General features: G+C 42.2%; 1 protein-coding gene across 3 annotated transcripts in view; it reads right to left on the reverse strand.

The window, feature by feature from the left end:
* Positions 1 to 26,319, reverse strand: part of LOC109894482 (natural resistance-associated macrophage protein 2) — a 42,176-nt gene that overhangs the window by 4,150 nt on the left and 11,707 nt on the right. For 2 of the 3 annotated variants that reach the window (XM_020488006.2, XM_020488015.2), the window contains exons 3-16: positions 16,268 to 16,422; positions 15,490 to 15,609; positions 15,114 to 15,233; positions 14,841 to 14,947; positions 11,215 to 11,285; positions 11,050 to 11,117; positions 10,732 to 10,887; positions 5,166 to 5,324; positions 4,636 to 4,722; positions 4,347 to 4,466; positions 4,017 to 4,166; positions 3,611 to 3,684; positions 1,497 to 1,650; positions 1,235 to 1,297 (exon numbers count right to left, since the gene is read on the reverse strand). In XM_020488006.2, coding sequence (XP_020343595.2) covers positions 1,235 to 1,297; positions 1,497 to 1,650; positions 3,611 to 3,684; positions 4,017 to 4,166; positions 4,347 to 4,466; positions 4,636 to 4,722; positions 5,166 to 5,324; positions 10,732 to 10,887; positions 11,050 to 11,117; positions 11,215 to 11,285; positions 14,841 to 14,947; positions 15,114 to 15,233; positions 15,490 to 15,609; positions 16,268 to 16,422 — 1,604 coding nt within the window. Of the gene's footprint in view, positions 1 to 1,234; positions 1,298 to 1,496; positions 1,651 to 3,558; positions 3,685 to 4,016; positions 4,167 to 4,346; positions 4,467 to 4,635; positions 4,723 to 5,165; positions 5,325 to 10,731; positions 10,888 to 11,049; positions 11,118 to 11,214; positions 11,286 to 14,840; positions 14,948 to 15,113; positions 15,234 to 15,489; positions 15,610 to 16,267; positions 16,423 to 26,319 lie in introns of those variants that run through there. The other variant, XM_020488030.2, reaches the window with a different exon arrangement.

A 26,319-nucleotide genomic window follows, 5' to 3' on the forward strand; every position in this document is an offset into this window, starting at 1 on the left:
GCCAAGTAAGACACGAAAGAAGTGAGCTATTTCATCTAACATGTTCAGGGAATGCATAATGGATAGTTTGATGTGCAACATGTCAAAATAGGATCCAGAATAATCAGATATCTTTTTAGAGATGAATTTGCCTGCATGTTTTGTGCATATTTGCCTAGGCTATATGCTACATAATTTATCACCTGAGGAAATGGGAACTCGAAAAACATTAGCTAGATTGCTAACTCTAAATATTATATGGCTTCTAGATAGCAATGCAATTGATCTAACAGTACATTTGATGTTTTTCAAAAACTTTCCATTGGTAGACCTATATAGGCTACTTGATGCCTATTCACCACAAATGGCGCTCTCCACTCCATTCCGTCGGCACAATCTCAATTACATACTATGCTTGTAAAGTGGTGTTATTTCCTCTATATTGACAGTTGAGAAATAATTGGTATACTCATAAAGCAGAGACGTTCCTCTTTTTTAACAGTAAGTTGTTTTAAAAACTGTCTTTCCTGCAATTAGCCTACATTTTGAAATGTTGCTCAACTGTCTGTACGCTTGCGCCTATCAGAATGGATCTCTTCCTTTACTCCGTGTGCAAAGAGTGGAGCGGGAGTGAGAGCCAGCAACGAAACAAGGAAAGGGCAGATACTTTCATTGTGGGAAGCAGGTGAATGCACATTACTGTTGACCAAATAACAGTTTTAGAACCAAAAAATCTGCAGGCATGTTGTGTAGCAGAATCACCGATGTAAGCAAAATTGCTTTGTTAAGAGGGAAATGACAGTGTCAGCAATTTTTGGTTTAGCGTCCCAACTCTAGTCTTGGTGTCTATCAAATTGTAAAGGCTACCTTGTTCTCTCCTCTGGCAACAGACGCGCACTGGCACACGCAGAGGCGCACACGTGGATAGCTCTCTAACATCTTGAAAGTGCGCCTTGAGTATTATGACGTTCAAAAGTTATGTTTGCCGTGGTGGCAACAATTAAGTAGCTGCACAATATAATGAAAACACTAGTCACTTCCTTCACATTTTTTAAGACCTTTGAAAACAGATAAATGAATTTAAGACTACGAACCTCCGGACACCCTGTGAATTGCCACCGTTCTTTGACAACCAGCAGGTTGTGTGCACAGCTGACATTTGTGTTGGTCTATCTTTTAAACACTGTCTTGTTCAGTTTTAGGTGTCATACTCTGGCTGTTCCTCTATGAACACAGAAGGTCTGTTGTTGCTTACCCTGCTGGCCAGACAGGACACGTCCAGACAGGAGACCCCCAGGGCTATCAGACAATGCCACACCTGTGGACATACACAAAGAGGGTAGGAGGTCAGAAGAGGGTCATTGTACTCCCTATAATAGTTTACAATGAATCTTTCCAAACCCTGCATTCAGTATTCAGCATTGAAAAGTAATCACCTCATTCTGGTGTTAATATACAGTGTTGTGTGCTAATCTAGCCCGGTCCATGGTGTTATAATGACTGCTATAGTAACTCACCAGGTAGCCCACAAAGCATAGGTATGCTATACAAAGAAAGCCCGCCAGCACATAGAGAGCCACACTTCTTAGGCTGGTCACATAGACCACCACAAAGTGCATGTTGATGGCACAGACCACCAGGATGACCACCCCTCCGCCTATCTTCCACACCCTGAGGAGCACAGGCACAGCATAGATGGTAAGTTGGCACAATGATAAATTGTCACCGTCATCACATGTATGAAATCATTTCTCTATCAGTGCAAATACAGAAAATCTAACTGCATCCAAAATGGCACCCTTATTTCCTACAGGCCCTGTTCAAAAGTAGTATATTATGTAGGGAATAGTGCTGAGCGATGAACCAAAATTTCAGGGGGGGGGGGGGGGTTCGGTTATTAAACAGCTAATTGACAGACGTCGGTTCAATTAGTTTCTCTGAGAAATCACGTAATTCACAAGATAAATTAAGTCAAGAACTATGCTGGACGCTGGGCTGATTGGAAGTTGTAGTATTCATTAGGCAAATATTCAACCTAGCTCAACACAGAAACTTGGTAATTAACTATAATGAATGACCATAATCCATTGCGCATGTTCTTTCCGGCCACAGAAAGAGGTGGATACACACAGACCATAGGAGAACGCATGAAAGAGGAATGACAACACAACGAAGAGAGGGACAGACAGTTCGTGAGGTAGCTCTACCTGATTGATAGTTTAGCTACTACTATCCTACCTAAATAGGATGACTTGTTCAATGAGAAGCACAGAAATAACAGATGGTTGTCTGGCTGGCTGCTAGAGCAGAGATGAGATGGAGTCTCGTGTGGCTCAGTTGGTAGCATGGCGAGTGCAACACAAGGGTTGTGGGATCGATTCCCACGGGGACCAGTACAAAAAAACGTAGCTTTCACTACTGTAAGTAACTCTTGATAAGAGCATCTGCTAAAATAACTAAAATGTTCCACTACAAGTCCATGGTGTTTGCCTACAAAACAAAAAGAGGAACTGCCCCTTCCTACCGTCAGGCTATGCTCAAACCCTTCATCTCAACTCGAGCACTCCGTTCTACCATCTCTGGTCTCTTGGCCATCCCACCGATAATGGGAGGGCAGCCCCCACTCTGCCCAATCTCTTCTCTGTCCTGGCACCCCAATGTTGGAACCAACTTCCCCCTGAAACTAGGACAGCAGAGTCCATGCTCATCTTCCAAAAGCACCTGAAACCATAACTCTTCATATAATATCTTAAATAATCTCCTCCTCACCTCAACTACTATGTCTGTAATATGTGATTGTCCCACCTAGCTATCTTAAGATGAATCCACTCACTAACTGTAAGTCGCTCTGGATAGGAGTGTCTGTTAAATGACTCAATGTAAATGTAAAATTAGATGATGATTTAAAGAAATTAAATTATAAAGTCATCAAATAAAAACTAAGTAATATACACAACTGAAATATTGTATTAAAGTAAGTAATGTGAATACATTTTGGTTGAGAAGCAGTAATAGGCATTCACTACCATCATGGGGCTCTTATTGTTTTATTCTGTGTTGTTACAGAATTCAACCCACTGTCAGTGGCAGGAAAAAGGCAGGTGATGACTGAGGGAAGCTCTAAAATAATTTTAATGTCATTATTTCAAAATGCATTTAATGTTTAAAATAATACAGATTATTTTTTAATAACCGAACCAACCTCAAAAAGCACTAATCGCTCAGCACAAGTAGAAAAGTAGGTTATATTTGAGACGCATCCCTGTCATCACGTCTATGAATTAATTGGTCTATTGGTGAAAACACAGAACCAATCGAAGTCATATAATAATAATTTGGTGGGTGCTTATATTTTTCCTATTTTATGTACGTATGAATTATACGCATCTGTGAATCGGAAATGTGTTTTTTTTTTTTGCATATCACAACTCCCCTCAGAGTCAGGGTCAGCCATGATCAAAGGCAACCCTGGAGCAATTAAGGTTAGGTGCCTTGCTCAAGGGCATATCGACAGATTTTTCACCTTGTCGGCTCGGTGATTCGAACAAGCGGTTACTGGCCCAACGCTCTAACCCCTACCTGGCAGGAGACCTGCCAGCCATCTCTGGGGTAGAGGGTTATGATGACTCACAGTCCATTAGCGAAGTCATTCATGATGGATGTCAGACTGGTAAAGGTCAGGATGGGGATCAGAGCAAACGGCAGCTATAGAACAAGGAAAGGCAGAAAGAACAGTTAAAACTGACTGCATTCAGTCCCCTTCTATACCTTTGAATACAAGCATCAGCATAACACCCTAAAAGACTCCCAGCCAGCCCTGATTAGCTGCACTGGGAGGACAGCAGTACCCAGTCTCCATGGTGTTCCCTCTCTAACCTGCATGTCCCCAGACCCAGCCTCTACTCTCTCTGACCTGCCCCCTTGTCTCCTCTATCTGACCTGCATGTCCCCAGCCCTCATGTCTCCTCTCTGTCAAGCCTCCCTGTCTCCTCTCTCTCTTTGTCCTCCATGCCCCCAGACCTCCCACTCGCTCCGACCTGCATGCTCTGCAGCACGTTGAGGAAGTCGTTCATGCCCGTCAGGTGCTGCACGTCCTGGAAGATGGCCACCAGCAGGGTGGGGAAGATGGCGATGGAGCGGGTGAGAAGAACCCGTGCAAAACGGGACCAACGCAGATTCAAGAAACCCTGAGGCAGGGGCAAAGAGAGAGAGAAAACTAACAGTCAACACACCCACACAAAACCCATTATCACACACACACACACACACACACACACACACACACACACTAATGGTTAACAATACAATTTGCAAACTCTCTCAAACACACAGAAACACAGTCAATGAGTATATCAGCACGTTCTCACCTCCATGACAAACTGGCCAGAGTAAGTGCCAGTCATGGTGGAGCTCTGTCCGGCAGCAAGGATCCCGATGGCCCAGATGTAGAGGGCTACAGGGCCAAAGAAACAACCCAGCACCACCCCCTGTACAGTCAGAGACAGACAGATACATACAGAAAGACAGTCCCCTTCATGGTTATGCATCTTATCAAGACCTAAATAAATGTTATTTCATGACAAATTTATTGACAGATCCTGTCATTTCCTATCACAGGAGGCCATGTAGACTGTTGTTAATCCATTAAAGACGTACCCCCTTGTAGATGTCCACCTGTAGCCTGCTGTTGTCCAGGGGGAAGAGGTCTGTGTGTGGACTGTCTGATGCATTGCACATTGCATTCTGTGACACACAGAGAAGAGCAGCAGCACATCACAAACAAAGGACTTCACTGATTTAGAGGTGCCATACTGACCATGCTATATTACTATTTATAAACTGGGTGGTTTGAGCCCTGAATGCTGATTGGCTTATAGCCGTGGTATATCAGACCGTATACCACAAGTATGACAAAAGTTATTTTTACTCTTCTAATTAGGTTGGTAACCAGTTTATAATAGTAATAAGGCACATCGGAGGTTTGTAATATATGGCCAATATACCACGACTAAGGGCTGTGTCCAGCCACTCCGTGTTGCGCCGTGCATAAGAACAGTCCTTAACCGTGGTATATTGGCCATATACCACTCCTCCTCGGGCCTTATTGCTTAAATAAAACATCTGTAAAGGAGTGTTACATTCTGAGACATAAGATGATGCTGGGTCTGGTTAGTCATTATACCCACCACTTCAATGTTGGTTTTCTCGTAGAAGGCCTCGGCAAACACTGCTACAACGAAGACATTGATGAGGAAGGAGATGAAGAGAGCGATAGTCGACTCGATGAAGTAGTATTTGTTGGCCTCCTTCACCTCCTTCTTGTTCCCACGATCTATTGACCGAGACTAGACGATAAAATATCATATTAATTAAAATATAAAATCACAATTGCTGTGACATTGGACTTTCAGGTTGTTTGCCCCAAAAACTGTTGCAATGATTCTGTTCCAATTATTCTCAAAATGTATTCACTAATATTATATATGTCATAGTGAAGGTCTATGATGGCTCTGGGGCGGCAGGTAGCCTAGAGGTTACAGAGGAGAGCCAGCAACCGGAGGCAGGAAGTGAGCTGGAAAACTGGAGGGATGCTGGTATCAAATCCCAGTTTTCATGGGCACACAAATTCAAAATAATGAATGCGATTTCAAAATAAAATGCTTCCAACCAAAAGATTCACCTTACCTTGATACTTAAAACCTAAATCGATGCAGTCATTAACGTGGTTCTTCAATAATTATGCATTTGGTGTCCAGCTGATTAGTTAAGCCGTGATATTTTCACATCATCTGATCCAAGAAGGAATTTTCCAAATGACAATCAAGAGAAACAGCTGTTGTGATGGCACATGTGATTCAACAACAGCCCAAGTGCTGGAAAAAAAAGTTTGCGAGGAATGTCCAGAACAGGTATTCCCAAACGGGGGTACCCCAGTTGCCGTCGGGTGTACGCCAAATAAAAATGTGATTCACATTTTCAAACAGTCCATTTAGATTTTCCAACGGGTTTATACATTTGGATGAGGTTTTATTTCCTCAACTGAGTAGCTGCCAAAAATAGTGAAATGAGCGAAATAACAACACAATGTCAAATACAGGTAGCCAAGTCCAATAATTAACATCCAATCACATTAAACCGTTACTCTCTCGCGGGAATTCCAAAAGTAGCTGCTGCTCATTCCGTTTGCTTAAACTGATAAATTGTAAAAATAAATAATTAAAAAGTAAGGCCCGCGTCCATAGAGACACATACCAGCTCTACTGGTAGTACTGCTACGACCAGCAGTAATAAACCTGCACCTGTCGACCACACAAGTTGTTCCAATGCTAGCATCAGTAATTCTACATGTGTTGTTAGCACAGCTAGCATGGACACTGACAGTTGTGAATCTGATGCAGCCGAGGAGCTACTGCCCCCTTACCCGGGAAAGCCCCGAACAACAGACAAGGACGTTGGACCATCGAAGAGGCGCAAATATGATGAGAACTACATTGATTTGGGGGTCACTTATATTGGGAGTAGTGCCTTTCCTATGCGCAAAAGTACTGTCTCACAACTCAATGAAACCTTCACTATTGCGCAGACATTTAGAAACAGAACATGCCAATTTCAAAAATAAGCCACAGAAGTTTTTGGAGCGAGAATTAAGATGACTTTCAAGTAGTAAGACATGTATAAAAGCAACAGATAACATTAATAAGAAGGGGCTAGAAGTGTCTTATATGATGATCTACCAAGTGGCTAGGACAGGAAAGCCCCATTCTATTGTGGAGGACTTAATTCCTCCTGCAGCGGCAGATATGGCTGGGACAATGCTGTGGGAAAAAACTATACAGACAATGCCTTCATCAAACAATACTGTTTCCCAACACAGTGACATGGCAGGAGATGTTTTGAAACAATGACTGCTTAGCATACAAGCCAGTGAATTCTATGCGTTAAAGCTGGATAAGTCAACAGACGTGGCGGGCCAGGCACAGCTCCTGGTATATGTCCATTACGTTTATGGGGGGGTCAGTTAAGGAAGACATCTTCTTCTGCAAACCAGGACAAAAGGAGGGGATCTTTTTAAAGTACTGGATAGCTTTGTGACATCAAATGGACTTTACTGTTCAAGATGTGTTGGTATCTGTACTGATGGCGCAAAAGCCATGACAGGGAGACATAGTGGAGTGGTAACGAGCTTGCAAGCAGTTGCTCCCGATGCCACTTGGGTACACTGCAGCATCCACGAGAGGCTCTTGCTGCCAAAGGAATGCCTGACAGCTTGAAATACGTTTTGGACACTACAGTGAAAATGGTTAACTTTGTTAAAGCAAGGCCCCTGAATTCTCGTGTATTTTCTGCACTATGCAATGATATGGGCAGCAAGCAGTAACGCTTTTACAACATACAGAAGTACGCTGGTTATCAAGGGGCAAAGTATTGACACTTTTTTTTTAAATTGAGAGACAGGCTTAGTTTTCTTTACTGACCATAATTTTTACTTGTCTGATCACTTGCATGATGACGAGTTTCTCACAAGACTGGCCTATCTGGGTGATGTTTTTTCTCACCTGAATGATCTGAATATAGGATTACATGGACTCTCTGCAACAATATTCAAAGTGCGGGACAAAATTGAGCCTAAGATTAAGAAGTTAGAGCTCTTCTCTGTCTGCATTAACAAGAACACATAGGTCTTTCCATCATAGATTTTTTTTGTGTGTGCAAATGAACAAGCTTATGGACAATGTCAAATGTGATATAGCGAAGCACCTGAGTAAGCTGGGTGTGCAATTACGCAGGTACCTTCCCGAAACGGACGACACAAACAACTGGATTCACTATCCCTTTCATGCCCTGACTCCTGTCCACTTACCGATATCTGAACAAGAAAGTCTCATCGAAATTGCAACAAGCGGTTCTGTGAAAATGTAATTTAATCAGAAGCCACTGCCAGTTTTCAAGATTGAGCTGCGCTCGGAGTATCCTGCCTTGGCAAATCATGCTGTTAAGACACTGATGCCCTTTGCAACCACGTACCTATGTGAGAGTGGATTCTCAGCCCTCACTAGAATGAAAACTAAATACAGGCACAGGCTGTGTGTGGAAAATGATTAAAGACACTCTTTCCAATACAACCCAACATTGCAGAGTTATGTGCATCCTTTCAAGCACACCCTTCTCATTATGCTGAAGTGAGTTATTCACAATTTTCAATGAACAAATAAGGTTTTAAATGTAAGATGGCTAAATAAATAGCAAAATAATTTAATATTATTATTTGTGCCCTGGTCCTATAAGAGCTCTTTGTCACTTCCCACGAGCCGGTTGTGACAAACTCACACTCATTGTTATGTTTAATTAATGTATCGTATAGTGTGTGTGTGTGTGTGGCAGGCTTACAATGATGGCAAAAAACAACATCTGAGTGTCCGCTGACCCTGGTGATAGAGGGGATACACAGCTCGAGGTTGAATGTTTGAACGGGTACGGGACTATAAAAAGTTTGGGAACCACTGGTCCAACATATTTTGGAGTCTCATTCATTACGCAAGTGAAGACAGTTGTGCCTGGTTCTACGTTGGCTCAAAATATCCCTAGCAAATTGATATGGATCTGTTGTTGTCTGCTTGATTTACAGAAGCATCTTGTTAGATTTAACAGAGAACGCATCAAGGTAATGAGTTCATATGAGTCTGCTGTGTGCAATTGTGTAGTGATGGGTTTGGATTTCTGAGCTTTAACTATTATTAATCATAAGATCTAATAGAGACATGAGGGGTGCAATAGCATCGGTTGGTCACGGATACCTTAAAAAAAAAGGTCCCCACAAATAGCCTCAGGATATCGTCACGTTATATCTGTGCATTCAAATTGCCATCAATAAAATGCAATTATGTTTGTTGTCCATAGCTTATGCCTGCCCATACCATAAACCCACCACCACCTTGGGGCACTCTGTTCACAGTGTTGACATCAGTAAACCGCTCGCCCAAACGATGCCATACATGTGGTCTGCGGGTGTGAGGCCTGTTGGGCGTACCGACAAATTCTCTAAAATGACGTTGGAGGCGGCTTATGGTAGAGAAATTAACATTAAATGATCTGGCAACAGCTCTGGTGGACATTCCATTCCTGCAGTCAGCATGCCAATTACAAGCTCCCTCAAAACCTGAGACATCTGCACATTTTAGAATGGCCTTTTATTGTCCCCAGCACAAGGTGCACCTGTGCAATGATCATGCTGTTTAAATCAGATTCTTGATATGCCACACCTGTAAGGTGGATGGATTACTTTTGGCAAAGTAGAAATGCATATGCATAATGTGCATATGGAACATTTCTGGGATCATTTATTTCAGTTCATGAAACATGGGACCAAAACTTTACATGTTGCATTTATATTTTTGTTCAGTGGGCTTATTCACAATATGTTCTGGTAATTAAATAATATGACAAATACATTTTGTTTTCCATGTTACACCTGCAATTTAAACAATACGAGGGGCTTAAAGACGACAACTTGAACTTGGAGCTCAGAAATTAAAATACTCAAATAGGCCAACCTTAAAAATTTGACATTGCCTCAATTTGTTGCTTGAAAAGTCATTGTAATTATTGGAGACAATTTATAAGTCATAATTAATACCCTTATAATTATCTGTGATTTCATTTTTGATCAGTTAATGAGAGAGATGTTGCCACTTTTGTATGTTTCCCGCTACTTCAATTGAAGGGTGTTACTCTACTCTGTTGAGGTAAAACCATGTGCGGTTATTATGAGGACAACATCTAATGTTGGCTTCAACTTGGCATTCCATACAAATCCTTCTGTTTAAAAAAAGCAACCTGGTTTTTGGTCACTTTCTCATTATAAAAACAGCGACTGTGAGATAAAAAATGGTGAGATTAATGCTACCGCTTTTTATGTGTGCCTGCCATAGTCTACAGAAAATAAATGCATGCATCCAATCTATTTCGTCAGGCAATGTCCACATTATTCTCACATTTAATCATTTGAATATCAATGCATTGGCAAGGCCTACAAAATGCATTATTCTTAAAGTGATAATGGTCTACTTTTTCTGACACTTTTAGGGGGGGGGGGGTTCTGTATTAGGCCCTATATAACATTGAGGTCCTTGAACATTACAATTAAAGTATTTTAAAAGGGCCATGAAAGTCCTTGAATTTTACTTATCAATGTCTGTATGAACCCTGCTTAAAGGATGTATAGTCCTAGGCCTATGTTGTTGTATAGCTGGAGTTATGGGCCATGAAAATGTGGAACTGCATGAAAATCTTTTTTATTTACGTTTCAAAGCATTTCAAATGTTGATCCCAATGTCACACATTGGCCCCATTATTTATAGAAAGACCCTTATGTAAGCCTATGTATGTCTGTCTTTCGGAGGCATTGGGTTAAAATCGGAAGTCAAATTTCGGTTGGCCCTTGTTTGGTCTTAAGTCATAGTGAAGGTCTGATTCCTTGTACTATGTCCCAATTACTTATTTGACTAAACTGTACTGTCACAGTAAAGGCATTTAGCTCCCCTGTACGATGTCAGTGAAAGTCTTACACTATGGGCCGTACACACCCTCTGTTGCGACTTGCGGTCGGATGCCACAGTTGCCATACCAAGCGGTGATGCAGCCAGTCAAGATGCTCTCAATGGTTCAGCTGTATAACGGAGGATCTGAGGGTTCATACTATGTCAAAGCAGGTCTTTGACTACCCTGCACCATGTCATAATGCAAGAGACCTACCTTGACGAGAGCTGAGTGCAGGTAGATGTTGTGGGGCATGATGACGGCTCCTACGATGCCCACAGCCTGCTCCATCTGGGCAGGACCACAGCCCTCACAGTACGGCAGAAACATCCCCTTCAGCAGCTCCCCCTGGTCCGGACGCACCATCACATACTACAGGCACATACAAGAAAAGACAGTCAGATACACATACGCAGAAACAAAAACCTACCCAATTCTATCAAAGCTACGGTATATATTATCAAACCTGCTGCCAGGTCTACGGGAGAAGTTGGAAAGTGTTAATGATCAATACAGAGAAAAACTTGTTCTTACCTCATACCCAAAGCTTACAGCCATGATTGTGATGAGAAACCCAAAGAAGGCTTCAAGTTTTCTCAGGCCTAAAAAACAAAAGTTAAAAATCACATTGAAACACACCAGTACCCAAGGACCATTAAATCACATACACATCTTGGTGTGCGTCAAAGAAACACTCACCATATTTATCTAGAAAGAGGAACACAAAGGTGTCAATGATGGTGATGAGGACACCTCCCCAAAGTGGAATCCTGGTAGATGGCAAACAACAATGTTAGTTTGAGCCCAATAAATTGACCTCTAGAGCGGCCGTTTTATGCCTATGTCTACATCCCAAAAGTCACTGCATGTCTGCATCTCCACTTTTGACCAGAGGCACCCTATTCCCTATATTGTGCACTACTTTTGAACAAAGGTTATACAGTGCATTCATTATACAGTGCATTCAGACCCTTTGACTTTTTCCACGTTTTTTGTTATGGGGCGGCAGGGTACAAATCTGTCGTTCTGCCCCTGAACAGGCAGTTAACCCACTGTTCCTAGGCCGTCATTGTAAATAAGAATTTGTTCTTAACTGACTTGCCTAGTTAAATAAAGGTTCAAATAAATTTAAAAAAATAAAAAATGTTATAACCTTATTCTAAAATGGGTTAAATCGTTCCCCCCCCCATCAATCTACACACAATACCCCATAATACAAAGCAAAAAAAAACAAATGCATAAAAAATCTAAAACTGAAATATAACATTTACTTAAGTATTCAGACCCTTTACTCAGTACTTTGTTGAAGAACCTTTGGCAGCGATTACAGCCTTGTGTCTTCTTGGGTATGACGCTACAAGCCTGGAACATTTGGGGAGTTTCTCCCATTCGTCTCTGCAGATCCTCTCAAGCGCTGTCAGGTTTGATGGTGAACATAGCTGCACAGCTATTTTCAGGTCTCTCCAGAGATGTTCGATTGGGTTCAAGTCCGGGCTCTGGCTGGGCCACTCAAGAACATTCAGAGACTTCTTCTGAAGCAACTCCTGCATTGTCTTGGCTGTGTGCTTAGGGTTGTTGACCTGTTGGAAGGTGAACCTTCACCCCAGTTGGAGGTGCTGAGCGCTCTGGAGAAGGTTTTTTATCAAAGATCTCTCTGTACTTTACTCCGTTCACCTTTCCCTCGATCCTGACTAGTCCTCCAAACGTGATGCTTGGTATTCAGGCTAAAGAGTTCAATATTGGTTTCATCAATATTGTTAATCATGGTCAGAGTCCTTTAGGTCTCTTTTGGCAAACTCCATGCGGGGTGTCATGTGCCTTATACTGAGGAGTGAATTCCGTCTGACCACTCTACCATAAAGGTCTGACTGGTGGTGCTGCAGAGATGGTCGTCCTTCTGGAAGGTTCACCCATCTCCACAGAGGAACTCTGGAGCTCTGTCAGAGTGACCATCGGGTTCTTGGTCACCTCCCTGACCACCCCATTATTGCTCAGTTTGGCCGGGCGGCCAGCTCTAGGAAGAGTCTTGTTGGTTCCAAACTTCTTCCATGTAAGAATGATGTTGGCCACTGTGTTCTTGGGTACCTTCAATGCTGCAGACATTTTTTGGTACCCTTCCCCAGATCTGTGCCTCGACACAATCCTATCTTATATAGACAGATGTCTGCCTTTCCAAATCATGTTCAATCAATTGAATTTACCACAGGGGGACTGCAATCAAATTGAATAAACATTTCAAGGATGATCAATGGAAACAGGATGTACCCGAGCTCAATTTTGAGGTATTTCTGTTTCTTATATATTTGCAAAAATATCTAAAAACCTGTTTTGGCTTTGTCATTATGGGGTATTGTGTGTAGATTGATGATTTTATTAATCCATTTCAGAATAAGGCTGTAACATAACAAATTGTGGAAAAAGTCAAGGGGTCTGAATACTTTCCGAATGCACTGACAAAGGGAAACCCAGACGCGAGCTGTCCAGTGACGCGAGCCTACCAGACAAGTTAAATACCAACTATGCGCACTTCGAAGCTAGCAACACTCAACTATGCATGCACCATCTGTTACGGACGACTGTGTGATCACGCTCTCCGTAGCCGATGTGAATAAGACCTTTAAACAGGTTAACATTCTCAAGGCCACAGGGCCAGAAGCATCACCAGGACGCGTACTCAGTGCATGCACTGACCAGCTGGTGTCTTCACTGACATTTTCAACATCTCCCTGACCCAGTCTGTAATACCTACATGTTTCAAGCAGACCACCATAGTCCCTGTGCCCAAGAATACTAAGGTAACCTGTCTAAATGGCTATTGCCCCGTAGCACTCACATCTCTAGCCATGAAATGCTTTGAAAGGCTGGTCATAACTCACATCAACATCATCCCAGACACCCTGGACCCACTCTAATTCGCATACCACTCCAACAGATAACACAATCTCTATTGCACTCCACACTGCCCTTTCACACCTGGATAAAATGAATACCTATGTGAGAATGCTGTTCATTGACTACAACTCAGTATTCAACACCATTGTGCCCTTCAAGCTCATCACTAAGCTAATGACCCTGGGATTAAACACCTCCCTCTGCAACTGGATCCTGGACTTCTTGATGGGCCGCCCCCAGGTGGTGAGGGTAGGCAACAACATATCTGCCACGCTGACCCTCAACACAGGGGCCCCTTAGGGGTGAGTGCTTAGTCCCCTCCTGTACTCCCTGTTCACCGATGACTGCATGGCGCACAACTCAAACACAATCATTAAGTTTGCCGATGACAACGGTGGTAGGCCTGATCACCGACAACGAGACAGCCTCAGGGAGGTCGTCAGAGACCTGGCAGTGTGGTGCCAGGACAAAAACCTCTCCCTCAACGTCAGCAAGACAGAGGCGCTGATTGTGGACTACAGGAAACGGAGGGCCGAGCACGCCCCCATCCACTGGGCTGTTGTGAGCAGGTCGAGAGCATCAAGTTTCTTGGTGTCCACATCACTAAGGAACTATCATGGCCCACAAACATCAACACAATAGTGAAGAGGGCATAATAACACTTCTTCCCCCTCAGGAGGCTGAAAGGATTTGGCATGGGCCCTGAAATCCTCAAAAGGTTCTACAGCTGCACCATTGAGAGTATCTTGACTGGCTGCATCACCGCTCGGTATGGCAACTGTTTGGCATCTGACCGCAAGACGCTACAGAGGGTAGTGCGTACGGCCCAGTATATCACTGGGGCCGAGCTCCCTGCCATCCAGGACCTCTAGACCAAGCGGTGTCAGAGGAAGGCCCTAAAAATGGTCTAATACTCCTACCACCCAAGTCAGACTGTTCTCTCTGCTACCGCATGGCAAGTTGTACCGATGCACCAGGTCTGGAACCAACAGGACCCTGAACAGCTTCTACCCCCCAAGCTAGAAGACTGCTAAATAGTTCAAAAGTTAACTAATAGCTACCCAGAATATAGGCATTGACCCTTTTTGCACTAATCTCTTTTGACTCATCACATACGCTGCTGTTACTGTTGATTATCTATCCCGTTGACTAGTCACTTTATCCCTACCTATACATATCTACCTCAATTACCTCGTACCCCTGCATATCGACCCAGTACTGGTACCTTGTGTATATAGCAAACTCCTTGTGTTATTATTTTTCTATTTCTTCTACTATTTATATGTTTGCCTCTACATTGTTGGGAAGGTCCCGTAAGTTAGCATTTCACTGTTCGTCTACACGTATTTACGAAGCATGTGACAAATAAAATGTGATTCTTAGTGTAGTAAATTGTAGTCTAGTTGGGCACTGGCTGGTGGTACCGTAGCTACCTGCCAACAGAGAGGAGGTTGAAGGCAATGGCACAGCCAATGACCTCCTGCATGTCTGAGCCAATGATGGCCAGCTCCACCATCAGCCACAGGATAATACGAGGAACCTGGGAGTGAGGAGGGGATGGAGGTGTGAATAACAAGACTGGATATAACACGCACAGCAACCACATTAAATTACATTAAACAAAACCAAACCCTTTTATATGGTGTTATCCCAGAGTGTGTATGAAGAACTGGAGTGTGTGTGTAAGGCGAGGGAGGGATACTCACAGTAGGGTACTGGCGGTTGCAGACCTCTGCTAGGTGCATCCCAGTGACAACCCCCAGGCGTGCAGCCAACCTCTGCAAGAGGAGGCCGATGATGGTGGCCCCTAACAATACCCACAGGAGCTGAAAGAAGGAGAACGGTACAGTGGTAATGAAGCATGGGATTAAATGAGTCAATGAAAGCGATAACTAAGAGCAAAAAGACCAGAGGGAACAGGGTATGCTGATTATATAATTGAATGGAATGAAGTACAACTTCACTGTCAAACAGAGATAGAACTTTGCAGATTAAATCATTTTTTGCCATAGTTTTTGAGCATAGTACCCCTGCTGCTAGAGAGTGAAGGTCACCCGTGGCTGATGTTGTGTCTGTGTTCACCTTAAAGCCAGCTTTAGCTCCAGACTGTAGATCAGACTCGATGTTCCCTGGGTCCAGATAGGCGATGCTCATCAAGAAACCAGGTCCCGTAAAGGCCCAGAGTTTACGGAAACTGAACATCTGAACGAGAGAATCACAAATAGCACAGTTAACGCCTGAAAATAAATCTTAGCATGAAGTATTATCTGTCATTGAAGTTAGGATGATTCATAATTTCTAAACTATTCTATAGTCAAAGCAACTTTGTGTATATCACTTTATACAGGTCATAAACTTAATGTAATAGGCTCTGAGGCCCTGTGATGTCACGGACTGAGGTAATAATAATCTCTATGATGTCAGACAGAGGTAACAATAATCCCTGTGATGTCATAGGCTCTATGACTCAATAATCATTGTGATGTCATACCTGGTGAGGTTATAATAACTCTTGTGATTCCATAGGCTCGATGACTCAAGTCCATATGCGGTCATGAAAGCCCTTTGATGCCATAGGCTCTGAGTTAATGCCGCGTTCAAAACATCTCAAACTTTCGACTTGGAAATAGAGCTCACCTTTATATTTCCAAGTCAAATGTTCGAGTTTCCTACTTGGAAAGTATCAGAATCAACCAACAGAAAGCTCTACGCAAAACAATATATGCACACTTTTAACTCTGAGGTTCTGAATTGTCTTGAAAGAACCATAGTATTCCTTGTGATGTCATAGAACCTGGGGGTCATAGGCTCTGTGTAAATAATCCCTGTGAGGTCATAAGCCATGTAATGGCCTCAGTACCTGGGTGACATCCTCTGGGATTGGCACCTTCTCCTCAAAGTATGTAGAGAAGGGCTCGTCGTCCGGGGCCCTAGACACTGTTGAGGATGGCGGAGAGATGGAGCTGTGCTGGTCCTGGGTGGTCTGGATAACCCCATTCTCCTGTGGAGGCTCCTCTGAAGAAAGGAGAGGGGGGGAAGAGGCAAATAGGTCCCTCAACAATTTCAACAAAAGCAGCATGTTGCCTATACTTCATTCTGTTGACATGAAAACAACAATTGTGAGCATATGACTTTAAACAATATGAAGAGATTCTATTCTACCCCCACTATTCCCATGACAAGCCATCTGTTCTATACAGCACCAGATGAAAGCAGACCTTCATTGGCAACCTTGCCACAGTCAACAGATTGAAAGCTCTACTTTCATTCTCCACAATCACTTCTGTCATTAATGTCATAAATGCCTAGAAGGCAGCATTTGCCATTTTCAACAAGAAAGTGCCACATATAGCCCGGTACATCAAAGTCCACAGGAAGGACCCACAAACCTGTTTTGACACAATTTTAAACACTTGAGGTTAAAAAGTAAAAGTAGATGTAATGTCAACAATAGGTTAACGCAAGGCGACTAAGGACACCTTTTTCTCATAAATAGGCTATATCTAGGCCTAATTATACATCTAGAAAGTAAACAAAGAATAGTACTTCAATGCTATATATGCATTTCCTTAAAAGTTCAAATATTAACAGACTGATCAAATGACTGTTCACGACACGTGATATGAATAAATATTCATTGGTAGGCCTGATCACCGACGACGTTGAGACCGCCTATAGGGAGATCAAAGACCTGGCAGTGTGATGCCAGGACAGAGTATGTGAGCGGAGGGAGGAGGAGCGTGCCTAATTTGACTGGAGCGCAGAGCGAGTTTCCCCAAAGGCTAGAGCGTCTGCCTTGTCTACCTTCTCGCCCGGAACAATTTTGGTCCAGTACCGTTCACTTCGCGAGTTCAGGGCATGCCCAGCCCAGCATGCATTTGTAGGCTACTTGGGTGCTGCTATAAGCCCATTGCTTTAGCTACTGTCATGGAATTCGCTAAATATTTTCATAGAGAAACTGATAAAACACAAAGGTGCTTACAAAGATGAGGAGGAACAAGAGTAAGAGAGGGAGTGCGGTAATGTAGTGTCCACAACTAAAGAATCATTGTGGAATCTGAAAAGACACATATCCCGAAAGCTTGATAGTGTACTACATGCATATGCTAACAGAAAGGAACGAGGTTGGTAGCTAGCTAAGTGAGTCATTGTAGCAAACCATTTATAAATTAAAAATCGGATCTCTTAAAAGATTAGTTCATTTTCGTTCTATTATCCACACACACACACACATATTGATTTTGGGCCATCAGACCTGACATATGACCTCTTTCAAGGAGCTTTCTGTTTTGATAGGGCTATTCTGCCTAAAAACCTTTAGGCCTACCTTCCAGATTTTGTTTGTTTTAACTATGCATCCCTGGCCAGTCTAGCAAGAGTGGCACGAAGGGTTTTAAGCATCCCTATTGGCTCTGCAAGAGTGGAGAAAGGGTATTCTCAGCTTCAGGCTCTGGCCAAACTCGTGTTTCTAAAAGTGAATTCAAAAGGCCAGGTCAAATCAGACCAGGGTCGGTAGTGACGCCTCTAGCACTGAGATGCGGTGCCTTAGACCGCTGCGCTACTCCGGGAGCCCATTTAATTCGAAGTCATAGCCTATATGCGCAATTTATAGACTATAATGATTTAATACAACAAAATGTTGCTTAAATGCTGAGTGCTTAATGTTACCACCAGCCTAGTGTGTCACACCAACAAATGATTCACAATTAATTTCTTGTAGGCTATAGCCTTGAAATAACTGAAATAGGCTAATATTATAGTCTAAATAATTCATTTTTTTAGGCTACCTGTCTGGCTACTGACCTAGTGTTTATATGCTGTTTAATACGACATGTAGCCTATTTGAAATTATGAGCTCCTCTTAGTCACCTTTCCATGTTGCTTAACAAAATACTCATCATTCAAATCATATGGTTTGGTTTCAATACTTCAAAACCAAATGGCAGGTCTAGGTAGTCAAAAATAGATGGGTGCAACCTCTTAACTCCGCTCACATACTCTATGCCAGGACAACAATCAGCAAGACAAAAGAGCTGATTGTGGACTACAGGAAACAGAGGGCTGAGCACACCCCCCATAGTGCTTCAAGTTCCTCGGTGTCCACATCACTAACGAACTACATGGTCTAAACACACCAACACAGTCATGAATAGGGCGCGTCAATGCCTCTTTCCCCTCAGGTGGCTTAAAAGACTTGGCATGGGTCGTCAGATCCTCAAAGTTTTATAGCTACACCACTGACAGCATCTTGACTGGCTGCACCACGGCTTGGTATGGCAACTGCTTGGCATCCGAGTGCAAGGTGCTACAGGTGGTAGTGCGTACGGCCCAGTACATCGCTGGGGCCGAGCTCCCTGCCATCCAGGACCTCTAGACCAGGCGGTATAAGAGGAAGGCCCTATAAATGGTCTAATACTCCTGCCACTAAGACTGTTCTCTCTGCTACCGCATGGCAAGTTGTACCGATGCACCAGGTCTGGAACCAACAGGACCCTTTACAGCTTCTACCCACAAGCCATAAGACTGCTAAATAGTTAATAGCTTTTATTCCTAGTTTACTCCTTTTACTGAGTAGTTGCTGCCGTCTGGCCACTCTACCATAGAGGCCTGATTGGTGGAGTGCTGTAGAGATGGTTGTACTTCTGGAATGTTTTCCCATCTCCACAGAGGAACTCCGGAGCTCTGTCAGAGTGACCACCGACTGCTCAGTTTGGCCAGGTGGCCAACTCTAGGAAGAGTCTTGGTGGTTCCAAACGTCTTCTATTTAAGAATGATGGAGGCCACTGTGTTCTTGGGGACCTTCAAAGCTGCATACATTTGTTGATACCCTTCCCCAGACACGATCCTGTCTCAGAGCTCTAAGGACAATTCCTTCAACTTCATGGCTTGGTTTTTGCTCTAACATGCACTGTCAACCGTGGGACCTTATATAGACAGGCGTGTGCCTTTCCAAATCATGTCCAATCAACTAAATTTACCACACACGTGTACTCCACAGGTGTGATTACTACCTCTGAGGGTTTAGAGCTTGACAGTACACTTTCCTTCTCTCAGCACATATCAAAGCTGCAGGCTAAGGTTAAAGCTAGACTTGATTTCCTCTATCGCAATCGCTACTCTTTCACCCCAGCTGCCAAACACCCCCCGATTCAGATGCCGATCCAACCCATGCTAGATTATGGAGAAGTAATTTATAGATCGGCAGGTAAGGGTGCTCTCTAGCAGCTAGATGTTCTTTATCATTCGGCCATCAGATTTGCCACCAATGCTCCTTATAGGACACATCACTGCGCTCTATACTCTTCTATAAACTGGTCATCTCTGTATACCCGTCACAAGACCCACTGGTTGTTGCTTATTTATAAAACCTTAGGCCTCGCTCCTCCCTGTCTGAGGTATCTACTGCAGCCCTCATCCTCCACATGTTCTGTTCTGCCTGTTCTGCCAGTAACATTCTGTTAAAGGTCCCCAAAGCACACACATCCCAACTGCGCGCATCCTTATCCAAATCTGAGACGCATATTAAAGATATTGGAAGAACTGTCCTTTACTTCTCGTCAGCCAACAAGATGAGTAGGTTTAACAAACAGCAAAAGCAGTAGCCTATGTCAATCTACTATCCCCCATAGTACAAAAGTTCACATATTCTATTCGGTGCTAGAAATAAATATCCAAACATAGCCTGGGACAGTTGTGGGATGCGATGGATCCCAAATTAATACAACGACTAGGATTTTTTTTTAAACAGTTTTAAGCAATGAGGTTTACGCAACAGATGAGAACGTTTAGCTTAAAATGTTGAGAAACTATTTCTTCACATTATTAGCGCAGAAATGCGAACACGGCAGTAGGCTATATGCGCATTTGTTCCATTAGCAGGAAAACACCATTCTCAAAAGTGAGCATAAATTTGGCCAATTTAGTTGTGATACAAACCTTATAGGCCTAAGGGCTAGGCTACATGAGGTGTGCGACAATGATTTTAAAAAGTTGCAAATGCATGGCTGTTTCTTGCCTTAAGCTGGGCATCACTCACAATTGATCATATATAATTCACAAGTTTTCAGCTAATATTGCCACCAATTAGACTTTTTGATTTATCTTGTCTTGACATATATTATTTAGTATATGTGAAATTTGTTTTGATTTAGAATAGACGATTATCATGCACCGGGTCTCGAAAACAGGGGCAGAAAAAAAAGTAATTTACTGTATGCATTTAAATAGCGAATGGAGGACACTCTTCCCACGGTTCATTTTCATGTCAGAGTGATTAGAGGGACAATAGAGTGCTGAGTACCAGGCAGTTAGCATGTTTGGTAGGCTACTAATGACCATCAGCAGCATCAGAGCTTGGACAATCCGAATTACCATGACTAAACGGTCAAGTGGAATTTGACTGCAGTCATGACTCGTGACCGCCGGTGTGGCGGTATTATAGACACCTAAACAGCCCTAGTAACAGCACATCATTATGAAAGTATAGTAGATCCTTGATGTGTCCTCACACTATAACAGCACTGAAGTGTACTGAGTCTGATACAAGGACAAGTACTCCACTCAGGTTGGAGTGTTCATTGTGTTTCTTTCTGTTTGCTCAACTCCCACAGACTCTCTGGTGTCTAAGTCCAATCCTCTTTCTAACCTGAACTTCGGTTCCGTAGGCTATTTGTAGCCTACCTCACTGAATGTCTCAAGAACTTCCAATGTCAATCTGAGTCAGAATGGCAAAGACTGTCTTACAACCCCTTCCCCCTCTATCCGTGGAAGCTTGGTCACAACCACCTGATTTTTATTTTTGCCAAATCGCCACCCGAAATGACAAAAATTGGGAAATTGAGAACCATTAACTTACCAACATGGAGGCATGGATGGGCTTTAGTGATGAGAACAATTGTTTGCAGACTCATAATGGCTGTCTCCTATTACTTGCAAATTGAGCATTTGGCCCATCATTACCGGGGTGGCAGGTAGCCTAGTGGTTAGAGTGTTGGGCCAGTAACTGAAAGGTTGCTGGATCGAATCCCCGAGTTGACAAGGTAAAAATCTGTCGTTCTTCCCCTGAACAAGGCAGTTTACCCACTGTTCCCCGGTTGGCCGTCATTGTAAATAAAAATGTGTTCTTAACTGATTGCCTAGTTAAATAAATAAAAAATACCGAAACATCTCATTACCGAATAATTTTTAGGTCCGTTTCAGCAATGAGAACCTTAATTTCAGTCATGCTATTTCTAATGTATACTCAATGTGTGTTGGTAACTTTATTTACCAGGACCACTGCTTACACCTATCGTATCTATTTTTTTGTAAAACATAATTCATTTGATTAAGTAAGGGTTGTCAAGAAATATGGGTGTATAAACTAGAGGTCGACCGATTATGATTTTTCAACGCCGATACCGATTATTGGAGGGCAAAAAAAAAAAGCCGATACAGATTAAAATCGGCAGATAAAAAAAAAAAATATATATATATATATATATATATTTGTAATAATGACAACAATACTGAATGAACACTTATTTTAACTTAATATAATACATCAATAAAATCCATTTAGCCTCAAATAAAATGAAACATGTTCAATTTGGTTAACGTTTAACCTCTCTGAACTACTGATACCGGATCCGGTAGCGTAACTACACCCTCAGGCTCATTACCATAACGCAACGTTAACGATTTCTCAAAATCGCAAATGAAATGAAATAAATATGCCTGCTCTCAAGCTTAGCCTTTTCTTAACAACACTGTCATCTCAGATTTTCAAAATATGCTTTTGAACCATAGAAAATCAATCATTTGTGTAAGAGTGATAATGGCTGCCGTAGCATTTAGCGTAGCATTTAGCACATAACATTTTCACAAAAACCAGCAAAGTAATCAAATAAAATAATTTACCTTTGAAGAACTTCAGATGTTTCAATGAGGAGACTCTCAGTTACATAGCAGATGTCCAGTTTTTCCTGAAAGATTCTTTGTGTAGGACAAATCGCTCCGTTTTGTTACTACACATTTGGCTACCGAAACGAAACGAAAATTCAGTCACCAAAACGTCGAACTTTTTTCCGAATTAACTCCATAATATCGACCGAAACATGGCAAACGTTGTTTGAATCAATCCCCAAGGTGTTTTTTCACATATCTCTTCATTGATATGCCGTTCGTGGAAGCATGGTTTTTCTCTGAATTCCATGGAAAAATACCAGCACCTGAGTTTTGCGCATCAATTTCCACGCAGGACACCGCACTTGGAAAATGTAGTCTCTTATGGTCAATCTTCCAATGATATGCCTGCAAATACGTCACAATGCTCCAGACCCCTTGGGGAAACGATAGAAAGGGCAGGCTCATTCCTGTCCCATTCACAGCCATATAAGGAGATGATGCAAATCGGTGCCTCAGAAATCCTGTTCATTTCCTGGTTGCAGAAACATCTTGGTTTCGCCTGTAGCATGAGTTCTGGGGCACTCACAGTGAAAATCTGGAAACGTCAGAGTGTCTTCTTTCCAAAGCTACCAATTCCATGCATAGTCGAGCATCTTTTTGTGACGATATATTGCGCTTAAAACGGGAACGTCTTTTTATCCAAAAATGAAATAGCGCCCCCTTAAGTTCCTTGCTCAGAACATGAGAACATATGAAAGCTGGTGGTTCCTTTTAACAGGAGTCTACAATATTCCCAGGAAATAAGTTTTAGGTTGTAGTTATTTAGGTTGTAGTTATTCTCTCTATACGATTTGTATTTCATATACCTTTGACTATTGGATGTTCTTATAGGCACTTTAGTATTGCCAGTGTAACAGTATAGCGTCCGTCCCTCTCCTCGCCCCTACCTGGGCTCGAACCAGGAACACATCGACGACAGCCACCCTCGAAGCAGCGTTACCCATCGCAGAGCAAAGCAAGGCAAGGGGAACAACCACTCCAAGTCTCAGAGCGAGTGACGTTTGAAACGCTATTAGTGCGCACCCTGCTAACTAGCTAGCCATTTCACATCAGTTACACCAGCCTCATCTCGGGAGTTGAAGTCATAAACAGCTCAATGCTTGAAGAACAGCGACGAGCTGCTGGCAAAACGCACGAAAGTGCTGTTTGAATGAATGCTTACGAGCCTGCTGGTGCCTACCATCGCTCAGTCAGACTGCTCTATCAAATCAGACTTAGTTATAACATAATAAACACAGAAATACGAGCCTTTGGTCATTAATATGGTCGAATCCAGAAACCATCATCTCGAAAACAATATGTTTATTCTTTCGGTGAAATACGGAACAGTTCCGTATTTTATCTAACGGGTGGCATCCATAAGTCTAAATATTCCTGTTACATTGCACAACATTCAATGTTATGTCATAATTACGTAACATTCTGGCAAATTAGGCGGCCCAAACTGTTGCATATACACTGACTCTGCATGCAATGAACGCAAGAGAAGTGACACAATTTCACCTGATTAATATTGACTGCTAACCTGGATTTCTTTTAGCAAAATATGCAGGTTTAAAAATATATACTTCTGTGTATTGATTTTAAGAAAGGCATTGATGTTTATGGTTAGGTACACATTAGAGCAAGACAGTCCTTTTTCGCGAATACGCACCGCATCGATTATATGCAACGCTGGACACGCTAGATAAACTAGTAATATAATCAACCATGTGTAGTTATAACTAGTGATTATGATTGATTGATTATTTATAAGATAAGTTTAATGCTAGCTAGCAACTTACCTTGGCTTCTTACTGCATTCGCGTAACAGGCAGTCTCCTCGTGGAGTACAATGTAATCAGGTGGTTAGAGCGTTGGACTAGTTAACTGTAAGGTTGCAAGATCGAATCCCCCGAGCTGACAAGGTAAAAATCTGTCATTCTGCCCCTGAACAAGGCAGTTAACCCACCATTCCTAGGTCGTCATTGAAACTATGAATGTGTTCTTAACTGACTTGCCTAGTTAAATAAAGGATAAATAAAGGTGTAAAAATTTCTTTTTATTTTTTATTGGCCAAATTGGTGTCCAAAAATACCAATTTCCGATTGTTATAAAAACTTGAAATCGGCCCTAATTAATCGGCCATTCCGATTAATCGGTCGACCTCTAATATAAACCCCATTTAATTTACTCAAAGCCACAATCTGGAGTTTGTGTTTCAGAAAAGAGTAAGCACACAACTTAAATGAGGATATCTCCCCATTTTGACATGTGTACCTGTTTTAGCACTTACTTATACCGTTTTATTGATCCCAAGAGAATTTTCGGTCCATATACCACATATTTAGATAATTTATAGGCATATCATATTATGCCATTTGCCCATTAGATCCCAGTCAATATATACATCTAAAATACATTTGAACCACACATATCCACATCCTAATACCAATATTACCTAGAAAGACCTTGGTGAAAGTACTTTTTCCAAAACACACCTTATGCTTAATTCCACATTTGACTTTTGAAAACACATGCATGTAATTACAGTACTTATACTTGTAAAATAAGGTGTATTTTTGTCAATTGTGATTTTTGTAAATTGTATAATGAACAAAATATAAAATGCAACTATTTTACTGAGTTAGAGTTCATATAAGGAAATCAGTCAATTGAAAGAGTGAAATTAGACCCTAATCTATGGATTTCACATAACTGGTCGGGGGTGCAGCAATGGGTGGGCCTGGGAGGGCATAGGCCCACCCACTGGGGAGCCAGGCCCAGCTATTCAAAATGACTTTATTACAGACATAAATACTCCTGTTTCATGAGCTACCCGGGTGGCTGGTCTCAAGTGATCCCGCAGGTGAAGAAGCTGGGTGTAGAGGTCCTGGGCTGGTGTTGTTACATGTGGTCTGCAGCTGTGAAGCTGGTTGGAGGTACTGTCAAATTCTCAAAAACAACTTTGGGATGGCTTATGTTAGAGAAATGAACATTATATTCTCAAGCAACAACTCTGGTGGACATTCCTTCAGTCAGCATGTCAATTGCACGCTCCCTCAAAACATCAACGGCATTGTGTTGTATGACAAAACTGTGCATTTTAGAGTGGCCTTTTATTGTCCCCAGCACAAGGTGCACCTGTGTAATGACCATGCTGTTTAATCAGCTTCTTGATATGCCACACCTGTCAGGTGGATGGATTATCTTGGAAAAGGACAAATGCTCACTAACAAGGATGTAAACACATTTTTTGCACAGAATTTGAGATAAATACGTTTTTTAGTGCATATGGAACATTTCTGGGATCTTTTATTTCAGCTTATGAAACATGGGATCAACACATGTTCCGATTATATTTTTGTTCAGCATATTTTAAAAATCACCATTGACCTCAAGGTGAAATCACTGAGCTGTTTCCTTCCTCTCCGGCAACTGAGTTAGGAAGGACGCCTGTATCTTTGTAGTGACTGGGTGTAATGAAAAGTGTAATAAATAACGTCACCATGCTCAAAGGGATATTCAATGTCTGCTTCTTTTTTTTACCCATCTACCAATAGGTGCCCTTCTTTGCAAGGCATTGGAAATCTTCCCTGGTGTTTGTGGTTGAATCTGTGTCTGAAATTCACTGATCAGCTGAGAGAACTTACAGATAAATGTATGTGTAGGGTAGAGATGACAAAGTCATTCAAAAATCATGTTAAACACTATTATTGAACACAGAGTTCATGCATCTTAATATGTGACTTGTTAAGCAAATGTGTACTCCTGAACTTACTTAACCTCTAGTGACACCCCATCCCGGATCGTAATCATCGACTGACACTCATTAGCATAACGCAACAGACATAAATATTACTAGAAAATATTCCTATTCATGAAAATCACAAGTGAAATATACTGAGACACAGCTTAGCCTTTTGTTAATCATCCTGTCATCTCAGATTTTCAAAATATGATTTACAGCCAAAGCAAGACAAGCAT

Source organism: Oncorhynchus kisutch, linkage group LG1 (assembly GCF_002021735.2).
Source record: "Oncorhynchus kisutch isolate 150728-3 linkage group LG1, Okis_V2, whole genome shotgun sequence".
In the NCBI taxonomy this organism is placed as follows: Eukaryota; Metazoa; Chordata; class Actinopteri; order Salmoniformes; family Salmonidae; genus Oncorhynchus; species Oncorhynchus kisutch.